Source organism: Pollachius pollachius (assembly GCF_949987615.1).
Source record: "Pollachius pollachius genome assembly, chromosome: 11".
Taxonomy (NCBI): Eukaryota; Metazoa; Chordata; class Actinopteri; order Gadiformes; family Gadidae; genus Pollachius; species Pollachius pollachius.
In genome coordinates, this window is record NC_136944.1 from 5,757,673 (window position 1) to 5,776,501 (window position 18,829).

The window sequence follows — 18,829 nt, forward strand, 5'->3', positions numbered from 1 at the left end:
GTACGTCCTGGCACTTAGTGTACACACTTATTGCACTTGAAGTGCCTTGCACTTAAAACTAGTACTGAACATTGTATAGCATCTTATCCTTGCAATCTTTGTTCTATAAACGGAATGGGTTATCCTAGCGATTTTCAGTGCTTGACACTTGTTTCTATGAACATCCTTACTGTATCTGCAGCGATATATTGTTTCTCTTTCTTCTGACAAATGTTCTTATTGTAAGTCGCTTTGGATAAAAGCATCTGCTAAATGTAAATGTAAATGTAAACACAAATCTCAATTCAAATTTCAAAATAAGCTATTATTACACTTATATCATGACCTCACTTGGAAATCTCGTAGCCTCTACTATTGTAACTATTGTAACTTTTTGTCACTATTAACTCAGCCTAGAGTTTACTATGTTCATGAATGAATCCATGGCGCTGGTCAGTAGTGAGGAGCGGTGTCGGGGCCCCCGGGCCCCTGGGTGAGGGGCCCCCTCTCACAGGGTCTCCGGGTCCCATGTGAGCTGATGAGGGCTGTGCTTTGTTGTTGCTCCGCAGTCTCGAGCGTTTAGTAGGCCAACCGAGCTCATGTGACTTGGAGAGAGAGAGAGAGAGAGAGAGAGAGAGAGAGAGAGAGAGAGAGAGAGAGAGAGAGAGAGAGAGAGAGAGAGAGAGAGAGACAGAGAAGTTTCCCCCCCTGTTGAGGATCGAGTTGGCCTCATCCCCACCTGGTACACTCTGGTCCACCTGCCAAGAGCACTACACCCCAGACAAGGAGTGGGCGGGGCTCCACCACTCTCTCTGTCTCTCTCTCTCTCTCTCTCTCTCTCTCTGTCTCTCCCTCTCTACCTCTCTCTCTCTCTCTCTCTCTCTCTCTCTGAAATTGTAGCCCCATCCATCTAACCGCGGGGCCCCCAGGCTTGGGGGCTGCTGAGCTGTGAGCATGTGGCGGTCCCTGGCGGGCCCCACACGAGCCCGCGCTGACTCTGTGGCATTTCTGTGAGGCTGTGATACGTCCGGCTACACCCAGCGTGCCCACTCTGGTTCCCCCTCCACATTCACCGAGTGCCACAAGCAGAGACCGGAGGCCAGAGGGAGACCAGAGAGAGACCGTATAGGGACCAGAGGAGGGAATAGAGGCAGCGTGGGGGTGGAGAGAGAGAGAGAGAGAGAGAGAGGGAGAGAGAGAGAGAGAGAGAGAGAGAGAGAGAGAGAGAGAGAGAGAGAGGGTAACCCAGGTCAAGGAACTGGCATGAAACAGGATCTGCTGGCTCCCTTCTTAGATTACACCGTACTATATCTGTGTGTTGTTGTGGTTCAGACAGGACAAACCGGAGTTTGATGGATAATTATTTATAATTTCGTTCCGGCACTCACCTGTCAGCAGTTATTAAATGCAGTGTGCGGAGGAGAGATCAGCTAACCCTAACCCTGGGACAGGTGGTTGGTGTTTGGAGTGGGACCACATTCACGGAATAGTCGGTTTATTGTGTGGGGGTTGTGTGCTTCGAGCGGTGGCCATGATGACGGGTTCATATCCTGTGAGTGCAAGTCACATTGGGTTGGCTGCCTCAAATGGGTTTTTTTCTCTTTTGTTGCTCTGGGAGAGAGATCCGTTCTGCCCCACCCTCCCCACCTCCCCCTCAGCTCCCCATCCTTCCACCTTCTCCCTCACAAACATCTCCTCTCATCTTGGGTCTCTTTGTCTTAACTTAACTTGATCCTCTCTGCTCATCCACGCCATCACCTGCTCTACTCGTCTCCGTCCAGCTCTCTGAACACTCCTTCCTTCCCTCTCTGCTTCTGTCTCCCCCATCTCACTCCTTCTCTCGCCATCCCTAGCCCTATGTCCGTCTCTCTCTGTATTTCTCTCTTTCTTTATCAATCTCTCTGGCTTTCTCTCTCTGATTCTTTGTCCCTCTGTCTATGTCTCTATCTTTTGTTTCTCTCTCTCTCTCTCTCTCTCTCTCTCTCTCTCTCTCTCTCTCTCTCTCTCTGTCTCTATCACTGTCTCTCTCTGAAAACGGCCCTCTCTCTCTCTCTCTCTCTCTCTCTGTTTATCTCTGTCTGTCTCTCTCTATGTATCTTATGGTATCTTTGTCTCTCTGTCTGTCTCTTTCTCTCTGTCTCCGGCTTCTGTCTCTCTCTCTGTCTATCCGTCTCTCTGTCTCTCCGTCTCTCTCTTCATGACCTATATTCAGACAGTGGTTGAGTGTGGTGCTGGCAGGTTGCTGTCGTCAGCGGTTCGTTCTGGGTCAGTGGGTCACGGATCAGAGAACATTCTCCCGTCCCCACGGCTGTCGAGGGAACACGCCCCAGCTCACGGAATGACCGTACACTTTTCTACTTCCACTTACTTTCTACACACACAAACACACACACACACACACATTGAAGATGTTAAAGCTGTGCTTTGAGCATGAGAAACGTCTGAATCACGACCTCTGGACTATCTTTTAAGAGGTTTACTGCTCGGCGTTTAGCCTGGTGTTCTTCATGTATAAATAACTCTCTTGAGTCTGATTTGGATTTTTTCCTGGATGAGGAGTCGGTAAGAATAGATCAACCAAACCAAGAAGAAGGATCTGTTTAGAGAGAAGGATTACTGTAAGATCTGTAGTTTGGAGAAGGCTTGTATATTGTTCAATAGCTCTTGATGGGGGTTCATCACTGTGTTGCACAAAGGTGTGTGTGTGTGTCTGTGTGTGTGTGTGTGCATGTGTGTATGTGTGTGTGTGTGTGTGTGTGTGTGTATGTGTGTGCGTGCATGTGTGTCCTCTGCTTCCCAAAGCGCACCTGTTCCTGTCCCGACTGACCTCTGGATTCCTGGCTGGCCAGCCTGGCTTTATACTGGGGTCTGCTGCTCAGTTGTCGGGACTTCCTGCTCTCTCACTCGTCTTTCCTTCCAGGGGCCCTTGACCTATATTTACCCTGCCCCACCTCCTCCCCTCCCACCACACCACATACCTCTGAATCCCCTCTTCCTCCTCTCTCTCTTTCTCTCTCTCTTTCTCTCTCTCTTTCTCTCTCTCTCTCTCTCTCTCTCTCTCTCTCTCTCTCTCTCTCTCTCTCTCTCTCTCTCTCTCTCTCCCTCTCTCTGCATCATTGATTTGGCATCTAGTTATGTCCACACAAAGGGGATTTTCTTCCTCTTTGAAGGAAAGAAGAGATAACAGTAATCGGGTTGTTTATAAAAGGAAACCATAAAAGGGACACCTGGCTCGTGGCTCTGAGTCTTGAATACCAACCCAGAGGCCCGCAATGTTAGACTTCAACGGTTTCACAGCAGGATCCCAGGCTAGCTTTTAGCCATATTTTGCATCATGCATGTAACGGCAACTCAGCTGCCAGACATGGTGTTATATTTAGCGTATCCTAGCGATGTTAGTCTAGTTATATTTAGCCTTACTGAGTGATGCTAGTGCTCCAGCTGCCGTGGAAAGCATGAGCCTCAGCTATCTGGGGACAGAGGAATGTTCTCGCTCTCTCTGAACGACTCAAGCTGAACCGGCCAATCACCCGCATGGACCTCCTGTACCGATTAACCCAAGTCAGCATCACCACACTGGGCTAAGGGGTCATGGGCCACCTGTTGAGAAGATCAGTAGGAAGGGGGGGGAGGTCAAGGTGTCAAACGGTAGTTCCTGGTGTCTAGAGGTCATTCGTGTTGGTGGCAAAATGCTACGTCAAAGCCAGGCGTGACAAGACAAAGGCGAGGCGCTACAGTACACACACATAAGCTGGCTCCCTCCGGGAGCCTTTGCCTTTACCAAGGAAAACCTGGAACAGACTTCTGAAGCCGTGTGATACAACACTGCTGGTATTCCCGGTGGATTAACACATATTTTTCTCTTTCTTTGTCTCCGCAGCCTTTCCTCTCCCAGCCAGCGAAAAAGAGAGGCACTCCCCAAAGAGCGGCTAGCCAACGCAGACAGCCTGACCTACATCCTGCTCAGCGCCTGAAGCTGTTGGTTACAGCTCGACTCCACTCTGCTCAAGGGAGAACAGCAAACAGGGAAAGCGGGTCACAGGATTTCGTCCAAGCGGAACATCGACGCACTGAAGGATCTGAGCTCACACAAAGAGCCTGGACTCAGTAACCCAGCACCGTCTCACTGTTTTAATGACGGCAGTATATGCTGACCTACTCCTGATCTTTTTGGCTTATTTAGACACTTGAGTTACTTACGATCCTGGAATAACAAAGCTGACTTTAAAGGCTTCACAGACCCAATGTGGGTAGCCTGCAAGGTAGCATATACTCTCAATGGGACATTGGCCAATCCTGGTCATAGAAACTGTATTTTAAACCAGGTTATCGCCACACTCCCCTTGCCCCAAACCATCTGACCTGATTCTTTTTTTTCAGTCGGTCTAGCAAGATTTAAAACTGGCTGCAATAGGACAAGAATGGAAAGTCTGAGTTCAGCTCTGACACAGTTAAACAAAAACTCAGAGAACGAATCCAGCTGTCCAGAGGCCGATCTAGAAGAGTCTCTCACATCAAACCCAGCAGCACCAGGTCGCCTCGGACGACCCGCCAAACCAAAGGCCAGAATGAGCTGCCGGCGCAAGCGCGAGTTCATCTCCGACGAGAAGAAGGACGCCTCCTACTGGGAGAAAAGGCGCAAGAACAACGAGGCGGCCAAGCGGTCCCGTGAGAAGCGCCGGCTGAATGACATGGTGCTGGAGAACCGCGTCATGGCGCTGAACGACGAGAACGTCCGGCTGAAGACGGAGCTCCTTCAGCTGAAGTTGCGCTTCGGCCTCATCAGTACCGCCGCCTACATGGAGCAGAGCCAGCAGCTCAGTGCAGCCAACGCATCAGGCCTCGGGGGCTCCTCCTCCTCTTCCCATTGCTACTCCAGCGGCTACTCCAGTGGCTCCCAGGTCATGATCAACTCAGACTCCTCCGAGACGGAGCATTCGTCGCGTGGTGAAGGCCTGCTGGCGAAGTACTCCCCGCGGGGTTCGCTCTCTGACATGTCCGACAGCTCCTCCAGGGACAGCCCGGAGCCCCTGGGCTTTGAGATCAAGCAGGAGGGGGAGACGTCAGAGATGGACATCACAAACGACGCCACCACACAGATCATGTTCAACATCCACCGTGGGCTGGCCGCCATGCCTACGCACCACCAGAGCCAGCAGCATTCTCAGGAGCAGGAGACTGGAGCCTATCGTGGGCCAACACCCCACCAGCAGCAGCACCACCAGCAACAGCCTCTGGAGAAGGCCGGTAACGCCCTCATGTCCCCAAGCCAGACTCACTCTCATGCCCCCACTGCCCAGAGGAGTGTCATCCTCTACCGCTCCAGTAGCACCCCTTATCCTGTGGAGAGCATGCCGAGGAACCAGGACTTGGAGCCTTGCAGATCCCAGCAACAGGTCAGCATCTCCGGGCCCAGCTGCATTAGCAAGTTGCAGCAGTCCAGAGAGACCACCACAGAGACTCTGGCTGAGGTCACCCAGCAGATGAAGAGGAAGACGCTAGACTCCCCTTCGTATGAGTACCCAGACAGCTGCAGTGAGGCAGAGGAGACGCAGGCGTTCAGTGCTGCACAGCTCTCACCCCAGCAGCACCAGCAACACCTTGAGGGGGAGAGTGTCTCTCAGGCCGACTTTTACCCCCACATCCCCCAGATGCACCACTCATACCTGGGCAACCGAGATGAGGAGCCCCCAATGCTGACCTATGAAGGTGGGAGCCGGAGCGAGGTCTTCTACCAGCCACACTCAAGAGGCTCCAACAAGGACACCTCTTCCAGTGACGGAGACCCCCGAAGCTCTGACAAAGACGCATCCACAGACGAGGACGAGTCTCCGTCTTCATCTTGCTCCGACGCGGGCAGCTACCAAAACCGGCATCTGGTCAGGTTCCACCAGCCGGCCGCCCCCATGCCCCTGTGCAGCTCTCAGGTCCAGTCTAAGGATTCTCAGGGGGAGGTGAAGGGAACTGCCTTACCACACAAACTCAGACTGAAGCACAGGTCTATGAGCACAAGCGGAAGCAACTCTGTTCAGGAGTCACCGGCCGCCCCTCTCTCTGCCATGCTGCCTTCTCTGCCCCAGCACCCCTACCTGGCCCTGGCAACCCAACAGAACCACGTGAGGGACAGCTATAGCTTGGAGGGCATTAGCACCCAGGTTACATCAGGGAAGGGGTCCAGGACGGACAACGCAGAACAGCTAGACTGAGTGAAATTTGCGGCTTAAGCTGCTTCTGGTTATCTCATGTTAAACCAGTTAGGCCCGCCATTCCGGTAGCACATCCCTCCCATTAAACCCCTCCTCGGGGCAAGAAGCTGGACTTCTCCCACACTATCATCACACAGGACTGGACATTTTGAGACCCCTGTGACAGTAATTTGTATATAATGTAAAGATATGTCATTTCTTACACCCTCTTCATTCAGAAGCACTTTTGTTAATGCACAGAGAGGGGGAATGGAACAGCCTTTTGTACTTCAATTCCACACGATTATTCACCATCGTGAATAATCTTGTTTTTAGCAAAGAATGTAGTAACAGAAAACAAATACTCTTGTCTTTTCTCAAGCTTTATCAGTACTGTTAATTTGGTACGAATTTGACTGTAGCAAAAAAACATACAAATGTGTGGCTATCTGCCTTAATTTTATGAAATGCAAACAAAAAACGGGACCATTCCCTAGACCAAAGAAGCAAAGGCATCTACAAAACTTCAGATACCAAGTTCCATACCTCTTCCTTGGACCCTACCTCTAATCTCCCTGACCCCAAACCATGTCTATTATTTTACAATCTCCACTACTTTTTCAAGCACTTGTTTTGTACATGATTGTGATATATCAATTTACGTATCTTATATAAATATATATTTTGCAAAGAAATCTTTGGGGGAAAAAAATTGAAATACCTAAAAAAGTTGAAGAGGATCTTGAAAGTGGAGTGTCCCAGGATGAACCTGATTAATGTACAGCCATTCTGTGTCCATGTTCTCCCAGACCCCCACTGACATGAAAACACATCTCCCTCCATTACACAGCTTGAGCGTTTGAATGCCCTGTTTACAGAGATGGGCTGTCTGAGTTTGAGCGCCAAAAGCACTGAATGGGAAGCGTATTGCTTCTTGAGACAGGGCCTTCTTAAAATGGTCACCAGCTGTGGGCTGTATCAACAATTTCGTGTTCTTCCCCGTCTACCGACCCTCTGTAATTATTTCCCTGTTTTGTGCCCATTTCTGCATTAAAGCCCACAGGCCTATCGATGTGTACAGACTCTATGGGATACATACCACATGGGTTTAGATGAATCATCTAAGGAAGGGACGGCCTGTGGGGCTCTGATACTGAAACCCTGAGTCCCATCAATCTGTTCTGCAGTTCTGCAGCACGGCTCCCCTCTGATATCAAGAACCTCCTCCCATCATCTGATACTTCCTGCTATCAGATCATGGGATCAGTGAGGATAATATAGGAACACAATCTATAGTCGCGTGACACCTCCACTGTGGATCAAGGGTGGCCGGTGTCTGGTGGCCTACAAGCCACCAGCCAGCACAGCCACCATGCTAAGCTTCTGTAAGGAAACGGCGATCTGTTTTCTTACGTGCTTCCTCTGATATTCCTCTGTTATTCCTCTGATGCCCCGACCCTGATCCTAGACAAAGCTCTGATACTGGATGGTCCAGGGCCTGTCGGGACCTGAATGGGCTGGGAGGCTACGTCCCCTGCTGGGCTTCTCAAGCACTTGTGTATAAATGTAAAATGACCCCTGCCGTCGGACAACACTGTACTGTTTTCTCCATTTATTCATGTGCTGTTACCGTAACGTCCCACTATTGAACACAAGGACCCCCCCCCCCCCCCCCACTGCTTGTTTTCTCACTGTGTATAAAATATGTAGTGTTTTTGGTTTTGCAGATGGTTTTATGGAAACAACAAAGAACGGAGAAAAAAAAGAGACAGGAGAATTGTGTGGTTCCTAGCGATGGAAGGTGATTGGTCTGTTTGTTTGAGGCCACACCTACATCTGACATGACTATGTATGTTAACTGACACTGATTTTCATTTTGGATGATGGCACATTACGAGGTTGAAAGTCAAATAAAGACAATGATGGCCTTCTCAACATATCGTGAACATATTTTGTTTTGGTGTTCTTTTTTCTCAAGCTAAAGCTTCCTTCATCGCTACGGTTGTAAGGTTGGTTACAAGGAACCAATGAATACAAAGAATACATACAAGGAACCACCATAAAAAAACTACTAAATCTCATAAGATATCAACCATGATCAGAGCCTCATAAAAAATGTAGCCATGTTACCTAACTGCAATCACCAACGAGATGCTGATCACTCATTGATGTAGTAATTAACCTTTGTCCCACACTGACAGAAATGCAGAAATGATGATGCAGTCAATCCAAACTAGTAGTTAAACCTTCACAAAGAACATATGTTGAACTCCTACATGCTATCAAAAACAAGCCTGATTCCATATTATAAGTGATGCCAGCAGCGTATTAGAGGAGGCTGAAGAACTCAGGAACCATGCACAATATGACACCCAAAGTCGCCCCTGGGTATTAAACACAAGATCCGTAAGAGATGGACATCATGTACCAGCACCAGGTGGAACCCGAGTGTACAGGAGCCTCCTGTTGAGTGACTGGAAGGCTGTAGTGGGGTATTACCCATCGACAAGCCTCATTCCAGCTGGGGAGTAGGATAAGTAGGCCAGTGTTACACCAGTACCAGCCAGCATGTCCACCAGCACTCTCATGTGTGTCAGTGTGTCATGGTATCGTACAGTGCGTGTTACATTCCTTAGTGTCCACACCCCTACACTTTATCATCTATCTGTCTGTCTGTCTGTCTGTCTGTCTGTCTGTCTGTCTGTCTGTCTGTCTGTCTGTCTGTCTGTCTGTATCTATCTATCCATCTATCCATCTATCCGTCTATCCGTCTGTCTGTCTGTCTGTCTGTCTGTCTGTCTGTCTATCTGTCTGTCTATCCATCCATCCATCCATCCATCCATCCATCCATCCATCTATCTATCTATCTATCTATCTATTTATCTATCTATCTATCTATCTATCTATCTATCTATCTATCTATCTATCTATTTATCTATCTATCTATCTATCTATCTATCTATCTATCTATCTATCTATCTATCTATCTATCTATCTATCTATCTATCTATCTATCTATCTATCTATCTATCTATCTATCTATCTATCTATCTATCTATCTATCTATCTATCTATCTATCTATCTATCTATCTATCTATCTATCTATCTATCTATCTATCTATCTATCTCTCAAAGAAAATAATGACGTGAGTTAGACCCAAATCCAGGCATGGCAAAGAACCGCTTCAGTGATTTAAGTTTCTGCCGTTCCCTGTTCCTCATTTCTCCAGTGGATCAGTTGCATTCCGCTAACCTACAAACCCAGACCGCTCAGCTGGGTCGGAGAGGATGACCCAGATTACAGTGTGTGTACACCCCCAGCTCTCTGGACCAGTTCCTCCACCCAGTACAGGCCAGACAGCATCCTATAAACACAATAGAGTTTACAAGCCTGTTCATATCGTGGTACTCTTGCCTCATCACCCAGCTTTAGTAATTTGTTCAGGAAGACGAAGCAAGTTAGCAAGAGATTCTTATCAGATGCCATGCCCTAAAAAGGCATGGCATCTAAAAAGCAAATATTTTTGCAAAGAAATTAAGGCAACTGAGTTCCCAGTCCCCGTACAGCGACCCGCTTACAAACTGTGACCTGAAATATATGCACATTAAAACTTCCTCCAGGCTATTGCAGTAGGATAGCAGGCCGTCTGGAGGTGCTAGGACTCACCTGTACCACAGAACTGATCCAGAGCAACCTATGCCGGTCTGTGCACTCTGTGGAGGTGTATTTATATGTTTATATGTTTAATTATCCTTTCTTTCTGTTTGAAGTGGTCGGTTGGAAATAACTAAACGTATTCTTAAAAAAGCACATCTTAATATTGAGCTATTGAAGACGTTTATATTTGAGTATATTTTGAAGATGTGACGTTTGATGTGTGATGATTGGAGTCCCAGATCATGGGAAATGATGAGCACCGAGAAGAAGTCCTTAAGGGAGATGGGGTGAGTGGGTGACGAGTTGTTGTGACCCAGTACCTGCCGGTTCTCCGGCTGAAGCCAGTTCTAAGTGGAGCCAGAGGAGCACATTAAAACTTCCTCCAGGCTATTGCAGTAGGATAGCAGGCCGTCTGGAGGTGCTAGGACTCACCTGTACCACAGAACTGATCCAGAGCAAGCTATGCCGGTCTGTGCACTCTGTGGAGGTGTATTTATATGTTTATATGTTTAATTATCCTTTCTTTCTGTTTGAAGTGGTCGGTTGGAAATAACTAAACGTATTCTTAAAAAAGCACATCTTAATATTGAGCTATTGAAGACGTTTATATTTGAGTATATTTTGAAGATGTGACGTTTGATGTGTGATGATTGGAGTCCCAGATCATGGGAAATGATGAGCACCGAGAAGAAGTCCTTAAGGGAGATGGGGTGAGTGGGTGACGAGTTGTTGTGACCCAGTACCTGCCGGTTCTCCGGCTGAAGCCAGTTCTAAGTGGAGCCAGAGGGGGGATCAGGGAGGAGCTGAGGGGAACATCCTCCAGGCTGTGAACAAAGCAGCTCTTGTAGGCTGTTGCATCAGTGCCCTTCACAATGTCCCGTGCACACACAGTCTCCACTCACACAGGCATGCACCTGGACACACACACACACACACACACACACACACACACACACACACACACACACACACACTCACACACACACAAACACTCACACACACACACACGCACACACACACACACACACACACACACACACACACACACAGGTGAGAACACAAACACCCCAACACACACATGTGAGTACACATGTACATACACAAGCACACAGGCATGCACCTGGACACACAAACAAACACACACACACACACACACACACACACACACACACACACACACACACACACACACACACACACACGTGCAAATCCACACCTTCCAGTGGTATGTTCCTTAAACCACTGACAACTCATCAATTCAGCACAGGAAAGTAGGTCAGAAGTTGAGCAAGAGGCAGTGAGAAAGAGGACAGGAAAGAGAGAGAGGGGGAGAGAGAGAGAGAGAGAGAGAGAGGAGAGAGAGAAAGAGAGAGAATGTTCGCGGCGATGGGTAAAGACAAGTCATTCTATGGCGAATAGTCCCAGGAAATAGTTTGATTATTATTGATTCTTTTGTATCCTTTGTTAAATAATAATTTGATTTTCCATGCCAATATATCCTTTTGGATACTTCAACCTTAAGAAAGATTGAGAGGGAATGAACGAGTGCGAGAGAGGGAATGGAGAGGAAAGCCCTTGCACAGGCTGCTCTATTTTCCCCGTCATTGCTCTTCTCCTTTGTGTATTAGAACATCTTGAAGGTCAACTGCCCGTCATATCCAGTGTGTAACCAGCCACAAGACATGTGAGCAGCGTGCGTCTGGAGGAGTCTGTTCCCCTCCTACAGCCAGAAGAGCAGAACATCCATGGGTCACATCGCCATGACGATCGCACCTGAAGGCTTTGTTCCTCAGCGTTCGTATCATACCGTGCCGTCACACGGCCCTCGTCTCCATCTGTGGCCCCGGCGATGGACCCCTGCTGCTGATGCCAACAGAACCAGTCACAAAGCATATCCAATAATAACCAGCACAGGAATTATCGCCAGCCAACCATTACCCTGTTTTTCTATTGATAGGACGAGGGCAGCGGAAAGTAGAACCAACATTGAATAATACATGAATAGATTGAATTAGATATTTTACATCTGTTTGAAGAGCTTAAGACTGGAGATTAACAGGCTTTTTATTGATCATTCGTCCTCTTCTACAGGGTTGGAGGGCTCTTGGCTGAGGCCTGTGCAGCAGAATAGTGGAAAGGGTTTGAAATGAAATGATGGTACACACAGATAAATAGAGGCCTGGTATTGCATGCATGCAAGCAAACACACGCACACACACACACACACACACACACACACACACACACACACAAACAAACACACAAACATGCTTGCACACACACATCACACACACAAACAAGCACAAAATCACACACATGGTTGCACACACACAAGCACAAACACACACACGCACACATAAACACACACATGCTCACAAACACACACACACACATGCGCACACATGTTCACACACACACACAGCCATTGTCACCTTGCGTCCACCTGTGTTTCTGCAATAAATAATTTAAAGTTCAGGAGTTCACTAGAGTGATGGGGAGTAAATCAGGGGAGTGATCAGGATTGATAGGGAGTGATCGGGAGTTATCAGAGGTAATTGAGAGGGATCAGGAGTATTGTGGGGGTGATCAAGAGCGATGAGGTGTTTAGTATCCATGATGCAACACACACAAATCCCTGGAACTCTGTGGGAAAGCCCTACAGCAAAAAAGTGTTACGACATAGGAGACAACTGCATCAGAATGCACCAGCACAAGTGAACTATTGTTTGTAGTGATTCATTAAATGTTATCTTTGTTGGCTCGTCTGCTTAATTATGATCCTAAACTGGTTTTAATCTTATAGTTCTCCCAACAAGGCCTACAGAATGCCCGAGCGACCGATATCGGAATGTTTTCCAGGGCTATGTTTGTTGACATGCACCGATGAGTAACACCGGCTTTTCTTCGGAAAGTAGGTCAAGGAGGATAGAGAGTAAAAAAGAAAGAGAGAGAGCCAAACAAAGGACTGACTGTTTGTTGAGCTCTCAGGCTTCCTTCCTGTCGGAGGCCGGAGGGCCTTCCACTAACCAAAAGGTCAGGGTTCAGAGGGGGAAAATAACCACTCATCTCTCTCTCTCACACACACACACACACACACACACACACACACACACACACTCACACACACAAACCGTGACATGTATGTAAGGCTGGTATTTTGCGGTTGTGAGGCAGTGCTATCTAAGCTCAAGTTCAAGTTGTTTATGTCATTGGTAACACAGTACTTACAATAGGGTACATTAATTAACCATTCACATCCGTTAATGCACTAATATGCATTAACTAAAAATGGATTTACAGTTAATTAACCGCTAACTAATGTTAACCTTACTAATGGTGTTTCCTGTTTACTATTTAAAACTAACCCTAACCAAAACTCACTTACCTTAACACCAGCCCATGCTAATTCTATATAATAATTGTATGACTGCACAAATATAGTTAGGATAATTCATTCTTACAAAACGTGTATTACTGCATTAATTTCTAAACTAATACCTCAGCTAAACCATCTTTTACCTAATACCTAATCTTTTACCTAATACCTAAACTTAGGGAAAATTCCAACTTTTTCCCTATAATGAACATGAACTTGAGCAGATTCCTGCTTTCATTAACTATTTACCGTCCGTTTAAAGGATGTTACGCTCAACTAAATGTCAGTCTTGATGTCATACATCACTGATAAGCCAAGTTTGCCAAAGCAATAATAAAACCACAAAGGGGAAACTGTTCACGGGAAACATTATCAGCGGTTCTGGCGGTTAGTGTTTATGACTTTACTCTGGAACATGGTGGTCCACCAGCAGGAAGCAGAGGCCTCCATGCAGAGATATTTACCGCAAGACAATAAGCAGGAAAACAATAACAGTAGTCTCACCAGCTGCTGATACCACAGAACCGTAAACACATGGGCTGCCTTCCGGGAATCTCATTCAAATATTGACCCAACGTGCGTCAGGGGCATACAGGGCACAATAATGAAGGATTTCACCGGTAATTCACAAAGTAACAAGGACATGCACTCATGTGGAGGCTGGGGTAGAGTGATTAAGAAGCAGTTATCTTTAGTTTAGTAGTATCGTTCCAGATTAGATCAGTCATTAGTTGGAGGAAGCAAAATAACGAAGGTGCAGTTAGCACAATGAAGCATGGGATGTGTTTTACCAGCTGTTTAAACGTAAAGAAATGTTGAAGACTTGGAAGTCCCTGCTGTTGCTGACGTACTTGACATTGTAGACTGGTGTCAAACTCAGTTGCTGACTGCTGTTGCCAGATTGGCCCGGGCAATGAATATGTTAGTGAGTAAGTAGGTGAGAAAGTTAGTGAGCTAGTGAGTCATTGAGTGAATTAGTTGTTCGTACTTAATTGTAACTGTTTGCTTCTTTTTTTTGACACAGAGGATCTCTGTGTCAGCAACATGAATCCCTGGTCCAAGGTGGTCAGGTGTGTCTGCACCGCCGCCGTCGTCCCTCTGGGGAACGTCCGTCGGTGCAGAAAGGAGAGGCCCGGTGCCTCTGGGCCCAGGATGACCCCCGACGTTACCGCATCGAGGAGGCCGAGCCTCAACATGTGCTTCTAGAAGCAGGAAGTGGGAATGATTCATAGGAATCATTCCCACTTCCTGCTACCGACGGATTCCGACTATTGCCGCGATTTAAGTCTCGGAGAGCCCCCGCCCTCCTCTACTGTGTTCTTTTACCGAACTTTATCTGATACTGCAAGTAGATCAAGGTGTGTGTGTGTGTGTGTTTTACGAGTGTGTGTGTCTGTGTGTGTATAACTATGCCGTGGTAAAAGCGAAGCCCACCAAGCAAGACCAAAGGAAACCAACGATTCTGGGGACTCCCTCCCCCAGTCCAAACTAATGTGCTGCTCACAACCCCTAACTACAACCCCCCTAACCACCCCCCCCCCCCCCCCCCCCCCCCCCCCCCCCCCCCCCCCCCCCCCCCCCCCCCCCCCCCCCCCCCCCCAGAGAAACACGCTCCGAGAACTCTGCCCACTAAGAGTCAGGTCTGAGGGTCAGGAGACGGAGGGGGACGTCTGGTTGACAGACAAGTCGTGCTCCAGCCATGTTCTCCTTAAAATAGACACAACCTGTCAATTAGAGGGAGAAAGAGAGAGAGGAAGAGAGAGAGAGAGAGAGAGAGAGAGAGAGAGAGAGAGAGAGAGAGAGAGAGAGAGAGGGAGAGAGGGAGAGAGAGAGAGAGGGGGAGAGAGAGAGAGCGAGAGAGAGCTGATGGAGCTGAGGAGAGGAGAGGAAGAAGAGAGGGGGTTGATGGGCTGAGCTCTATTTTGTACTCTAACAGGAATGTGAGTGGGGGCGGGAGCTAGAGAGTAGAGAGAGAGATAGAGAACTAGAGGGGTTGTAGGTCGGGGAGAGACCAGTGACTGCTGGGGCAGGTCAGTGTGTCCCCAGAGTGCATGTACGTGCGCACTGCCTTGCAGCTCGTTGCTTCAGCGGACCTCACACGATGCTCTTGATTGCAGGAAAGGAGATTTACATGACACAAAGTGGAAAAAGTGCACTTTTCAACATTTAAAGATCTTAGCTGTGTGAGCCCTTTCTAGATGATGAAACCGATGATGAAAATTATACAGGTACTCTATACAAACATAACATGTGACTGGCTTCAAAACAACATGAGCCTCAAAGTGTACTTTGATGTACTAGTGACATGATAATAGAAACATATTAACATGTTTATATTCAAAAGGTAGCGCCCCTGGTCCGACAGCTTTAACAGATTAAATGCTAAATGCTGGGTTTGATTTTTTTTTAAAGTGAATCGTTGTTCGTGGATAATAAATGTGTGAGAGAGTGTGTGTGTACGTGTGTTTGTGTGTGTGTGTGTGTGTGTATGTATGTCCGTCTGTCTCTCTGCCTGTCTGTCTGCCTCTGTGTGTATGTGTGTGTGTGTGTGTGTGTGTATGTCTGTCTGTCTGTCTGCCTGCCTGTCTGCCTTTGTGTGTGTGCGTGTGTGTGTGTGTGTGTATGGCTGTCTGCCTGTCTGTCTGCCATTGTGTGTGTGTGTGTGTGTGTGTGGGGGTGTCTGTCAGTGCGTTTACATGCAGAGACATTATCGGATAAAGAAACAAATAAGACCTCAACCGGACTTTTAAAATGCATGTAAACACCTTTACCCGATCTACTTCGGACCGCAATCAGAACATGAACGGACAAGCAAGATTGGATAAGAACACCTAGATAACACGATCATAGTCCCGTTTCTACCTGTATGTAAACCCACGTCGGATTTCGCATTTTTGGGCATGCTTGTTGTTGCTGGGACGTAGAGGTCAACCGGAAGTGGCTCCATAACCACTTGTTGAAAGGGCTACAGCGCCACCTAGGGTAGCGGATTCAGGCGTCCTTCGGCCATTATCCGATCTCTTAAAGGCCATGTACGTTCGGATAATTGACACGGTCTGTTCGAGTAGCAAAATCGGTATAAGGCCTAGCTGTCCCATGTAAACGCACTGAGTGTGTGTGGATGAATGTTTGTGTGTGTGTGTGTGTGTGTGTGTGTGTGTATGTGTGTGTGTGTGTGTGTGTGTGTGAGTAGCCCTGATGCCACGTGAGTCATCTGTAAGTAGGACAGCGAGGAGTAGGAGAAGGAGGAAGAGGAGAAGGAGGAAGAGCACAAACATGCACTAACCCCATGACGTCATCGGCCCATTACACCTGACCCCCCCCTCCGGGGTCAGCCCGGGTCAGATGACTGTAAGGAGACACACTCACACACACGCACACAAACAGACCTACGCACTAAAGAGCATTTCACACATAGTTCCCGGTAGATTACTTGGATAGCAATGCAGGCACCGCCAGCGATTCCCACTATTCACACATGCTGCTACGTTCAGGAACATTTCCTTCTTGCGCTCGTACACACATGGCATAGCAATGCCGAAGTGCCCAGGAGAAGAGACAGGCCAGCAGGTGGCGGTAATGCAACTCAGCCCCATAAAACGCGTGGACTGAGTAGAGTTCCCCTTTTTTCCTAACAGTTCGGAAAGTTTCATTAGCTTGTTTGCGAAGCAAATAAGCCACATTCATCGTGATATAGGATCGCCCAAAAACACTGGCTCACATCAATAAACTGTAGCGGATTCAAACACGTCCTCAGTGTTGTCTTGAGATCGAGTTTGCTCACTTTACAGTGAGAGAGTCAACAGCTGTCTGCTGTTATGACCTGAGAGAAACACACTGAACTACACACAACACACAGGGGAAAACTCCAACTCCTCCAATCCTCTCGGATTTAAAACCAATTGTTTTACTAAATGTTTACTTTAACCACGTGTCTAGGAGAATAGAACCTGCACGTCATACTAATTAGACAGTAATTTGTTGTTCCATGTCCTGTTTGTTTATTGAATTAGTCACAAGGATGAATAGCGGACACCAGACAAGGTAACTGACGCGTCATCAAACCAGGAGAGGAAATAAAGACAGATTGAGCGATAAGATGGAATGAAAGCAGCGAGGAAAGAGATGACAGAAAAACAGAAGGATAGATGGAAAGACAGAATGAAAGAAAGATAGGAAGATATCAAAACAAGATTAAGAAGGATCCATTGGTATATTTATAACCTGTTGCACAATACCTCATACTCCTCCCCTGCAGATAAAACTCCCCCCTCCTTGTCTTACACCTGGAGAGTGAAGGAGGAGGGAGGGAGACAGAGGGACTGAAGGCCAAGAGTGAGAGGTAGAGGGAGAGAGATGGAGGGAGGGAATGGCGGAGAGGGGCAAGTATTAGAAAGTGGGAGACATAGGAAGGAAGAATATAAAAGCAGAAAGGGAGGCCGGAGAGAGGGAGGACTTGAGGTCGGTGAGAGGGAGGGAGGGAGAGAGAGAGAAAGGTCTGAGAGAGGGAGGGAGGGAGAGAGAGAGAAAGGTCTGAGAGAGGGAGAGGGAGAGAGAGGCCTGAGAGAGGGAGAGAGAGAGGGAGATAGGGAGGGAGGGAGGGAGAGAGAGGGAGAGAGAGAGATGTCAGAGAGAGGGAGAGAGCGAGAGGGAGGGAGGAGAGACGGAGGGAGGGAGGGAGAGAGGGAGGGAGAGAGGGCGGGAGGGAGGGAGAGAAAGAGGTCGGAGAGAGCGAGAGAGGTCGGGAAGGAGGGAGGGAGGTCGGAGGGAGAGAGAGAGGGAGAAAGAGAGGGAAGGGAGCGAGAGAGAGAGGTCAGAGAGAGGGAGAGAGGGAGGGAAGGAGGGAGGGAGAAACGGAGGAAGGTTGGGAGGATTGCAGGCTGCATGTGAGGCGCTCTCACATGCAGCCAGAGGGTTATATATGGCAGTGGGGGTCGTGGCGAGGACATTATGTAAAGAACACTGTGAGCGGACGCGCCGTGCCCAGCCGGGTGAGAAACAGGTCAGGGCTGGTTCCGTCCCCGCTCCCTTCAGCAGCCTGACGATGACACACTTAGTCGGACCTCGGCCAACATTCACAGCACTTTTAGACGGAGCAGAGAGGAGGGAGGGAGGGGTGGAGCCTGCATCTGCTCTGTGTTAAAACACACAAGCTGTAAGACTCGGATAATCCCCCCCCCCCCCCCCAGGTTTCTCAACCTGCTGACGGGCAGCGTTGTAGCAGAGGGTTGCAACATGTCTGGTAATCGGCCCCGGGGAGAGGCTTCCGCAGCGGACCGGGGGACTGGACGAACAGGCCCCAACGCCGGGGGGCGGGGGTTAGGTCAGGGAGAACCAGGGTCCTGGCCCGGCACTGGGTGGTGCGGAGTGGGCCGGTGTGTCCAGAGTAAGGCAATACTGTGGCCGCAGGGGCTGACACTGCAGTGGTACAGAACATCACAACACCGTAACCCAACAACTGAAATCGATCTAATATCTGTTTTGATAATCGGACCCGCAAACTACGACCGTTCAAACGGGTAAAATGACGGACGTTTTGTAGCATTGTGTTATTAAAAACACAACCGTTGCTGTTTGACACTTTAACCCTTGCCATATTGCACAATACATTTTGTACATCTCCCTTTCTA

General features: G+C 48.2%; 1 protein-coding gene across 1 annotated transcript in view; it reads left to right on the forward strand.

The window, feature by feature from the left end:
* Positions 1-7,992, forward strand: part of nfil3-2 (nuclear factor, interleukin 3 regulated, member 2) — a 10,533-nt gene extending 2,541 nt beyond the window's left edge. Inside the window, exon 2 of the mRNA XM_079745630.1 lies at positions 3,860-7,992. Coding sequence (XP_079601756.1) covers positions 4,401-6,185 — 1,785 coding nt within the window. The 5' untranslated portion in view covers positions 3,860-4,400 and the 3' untranslated portion in view covers positions 6,186-7,992. The remainder of the gene's footprint in view (positions 1-3,859) is intronic.
* Positions 7,993-18,829: the final 10,837 nt, after the last annotated feature.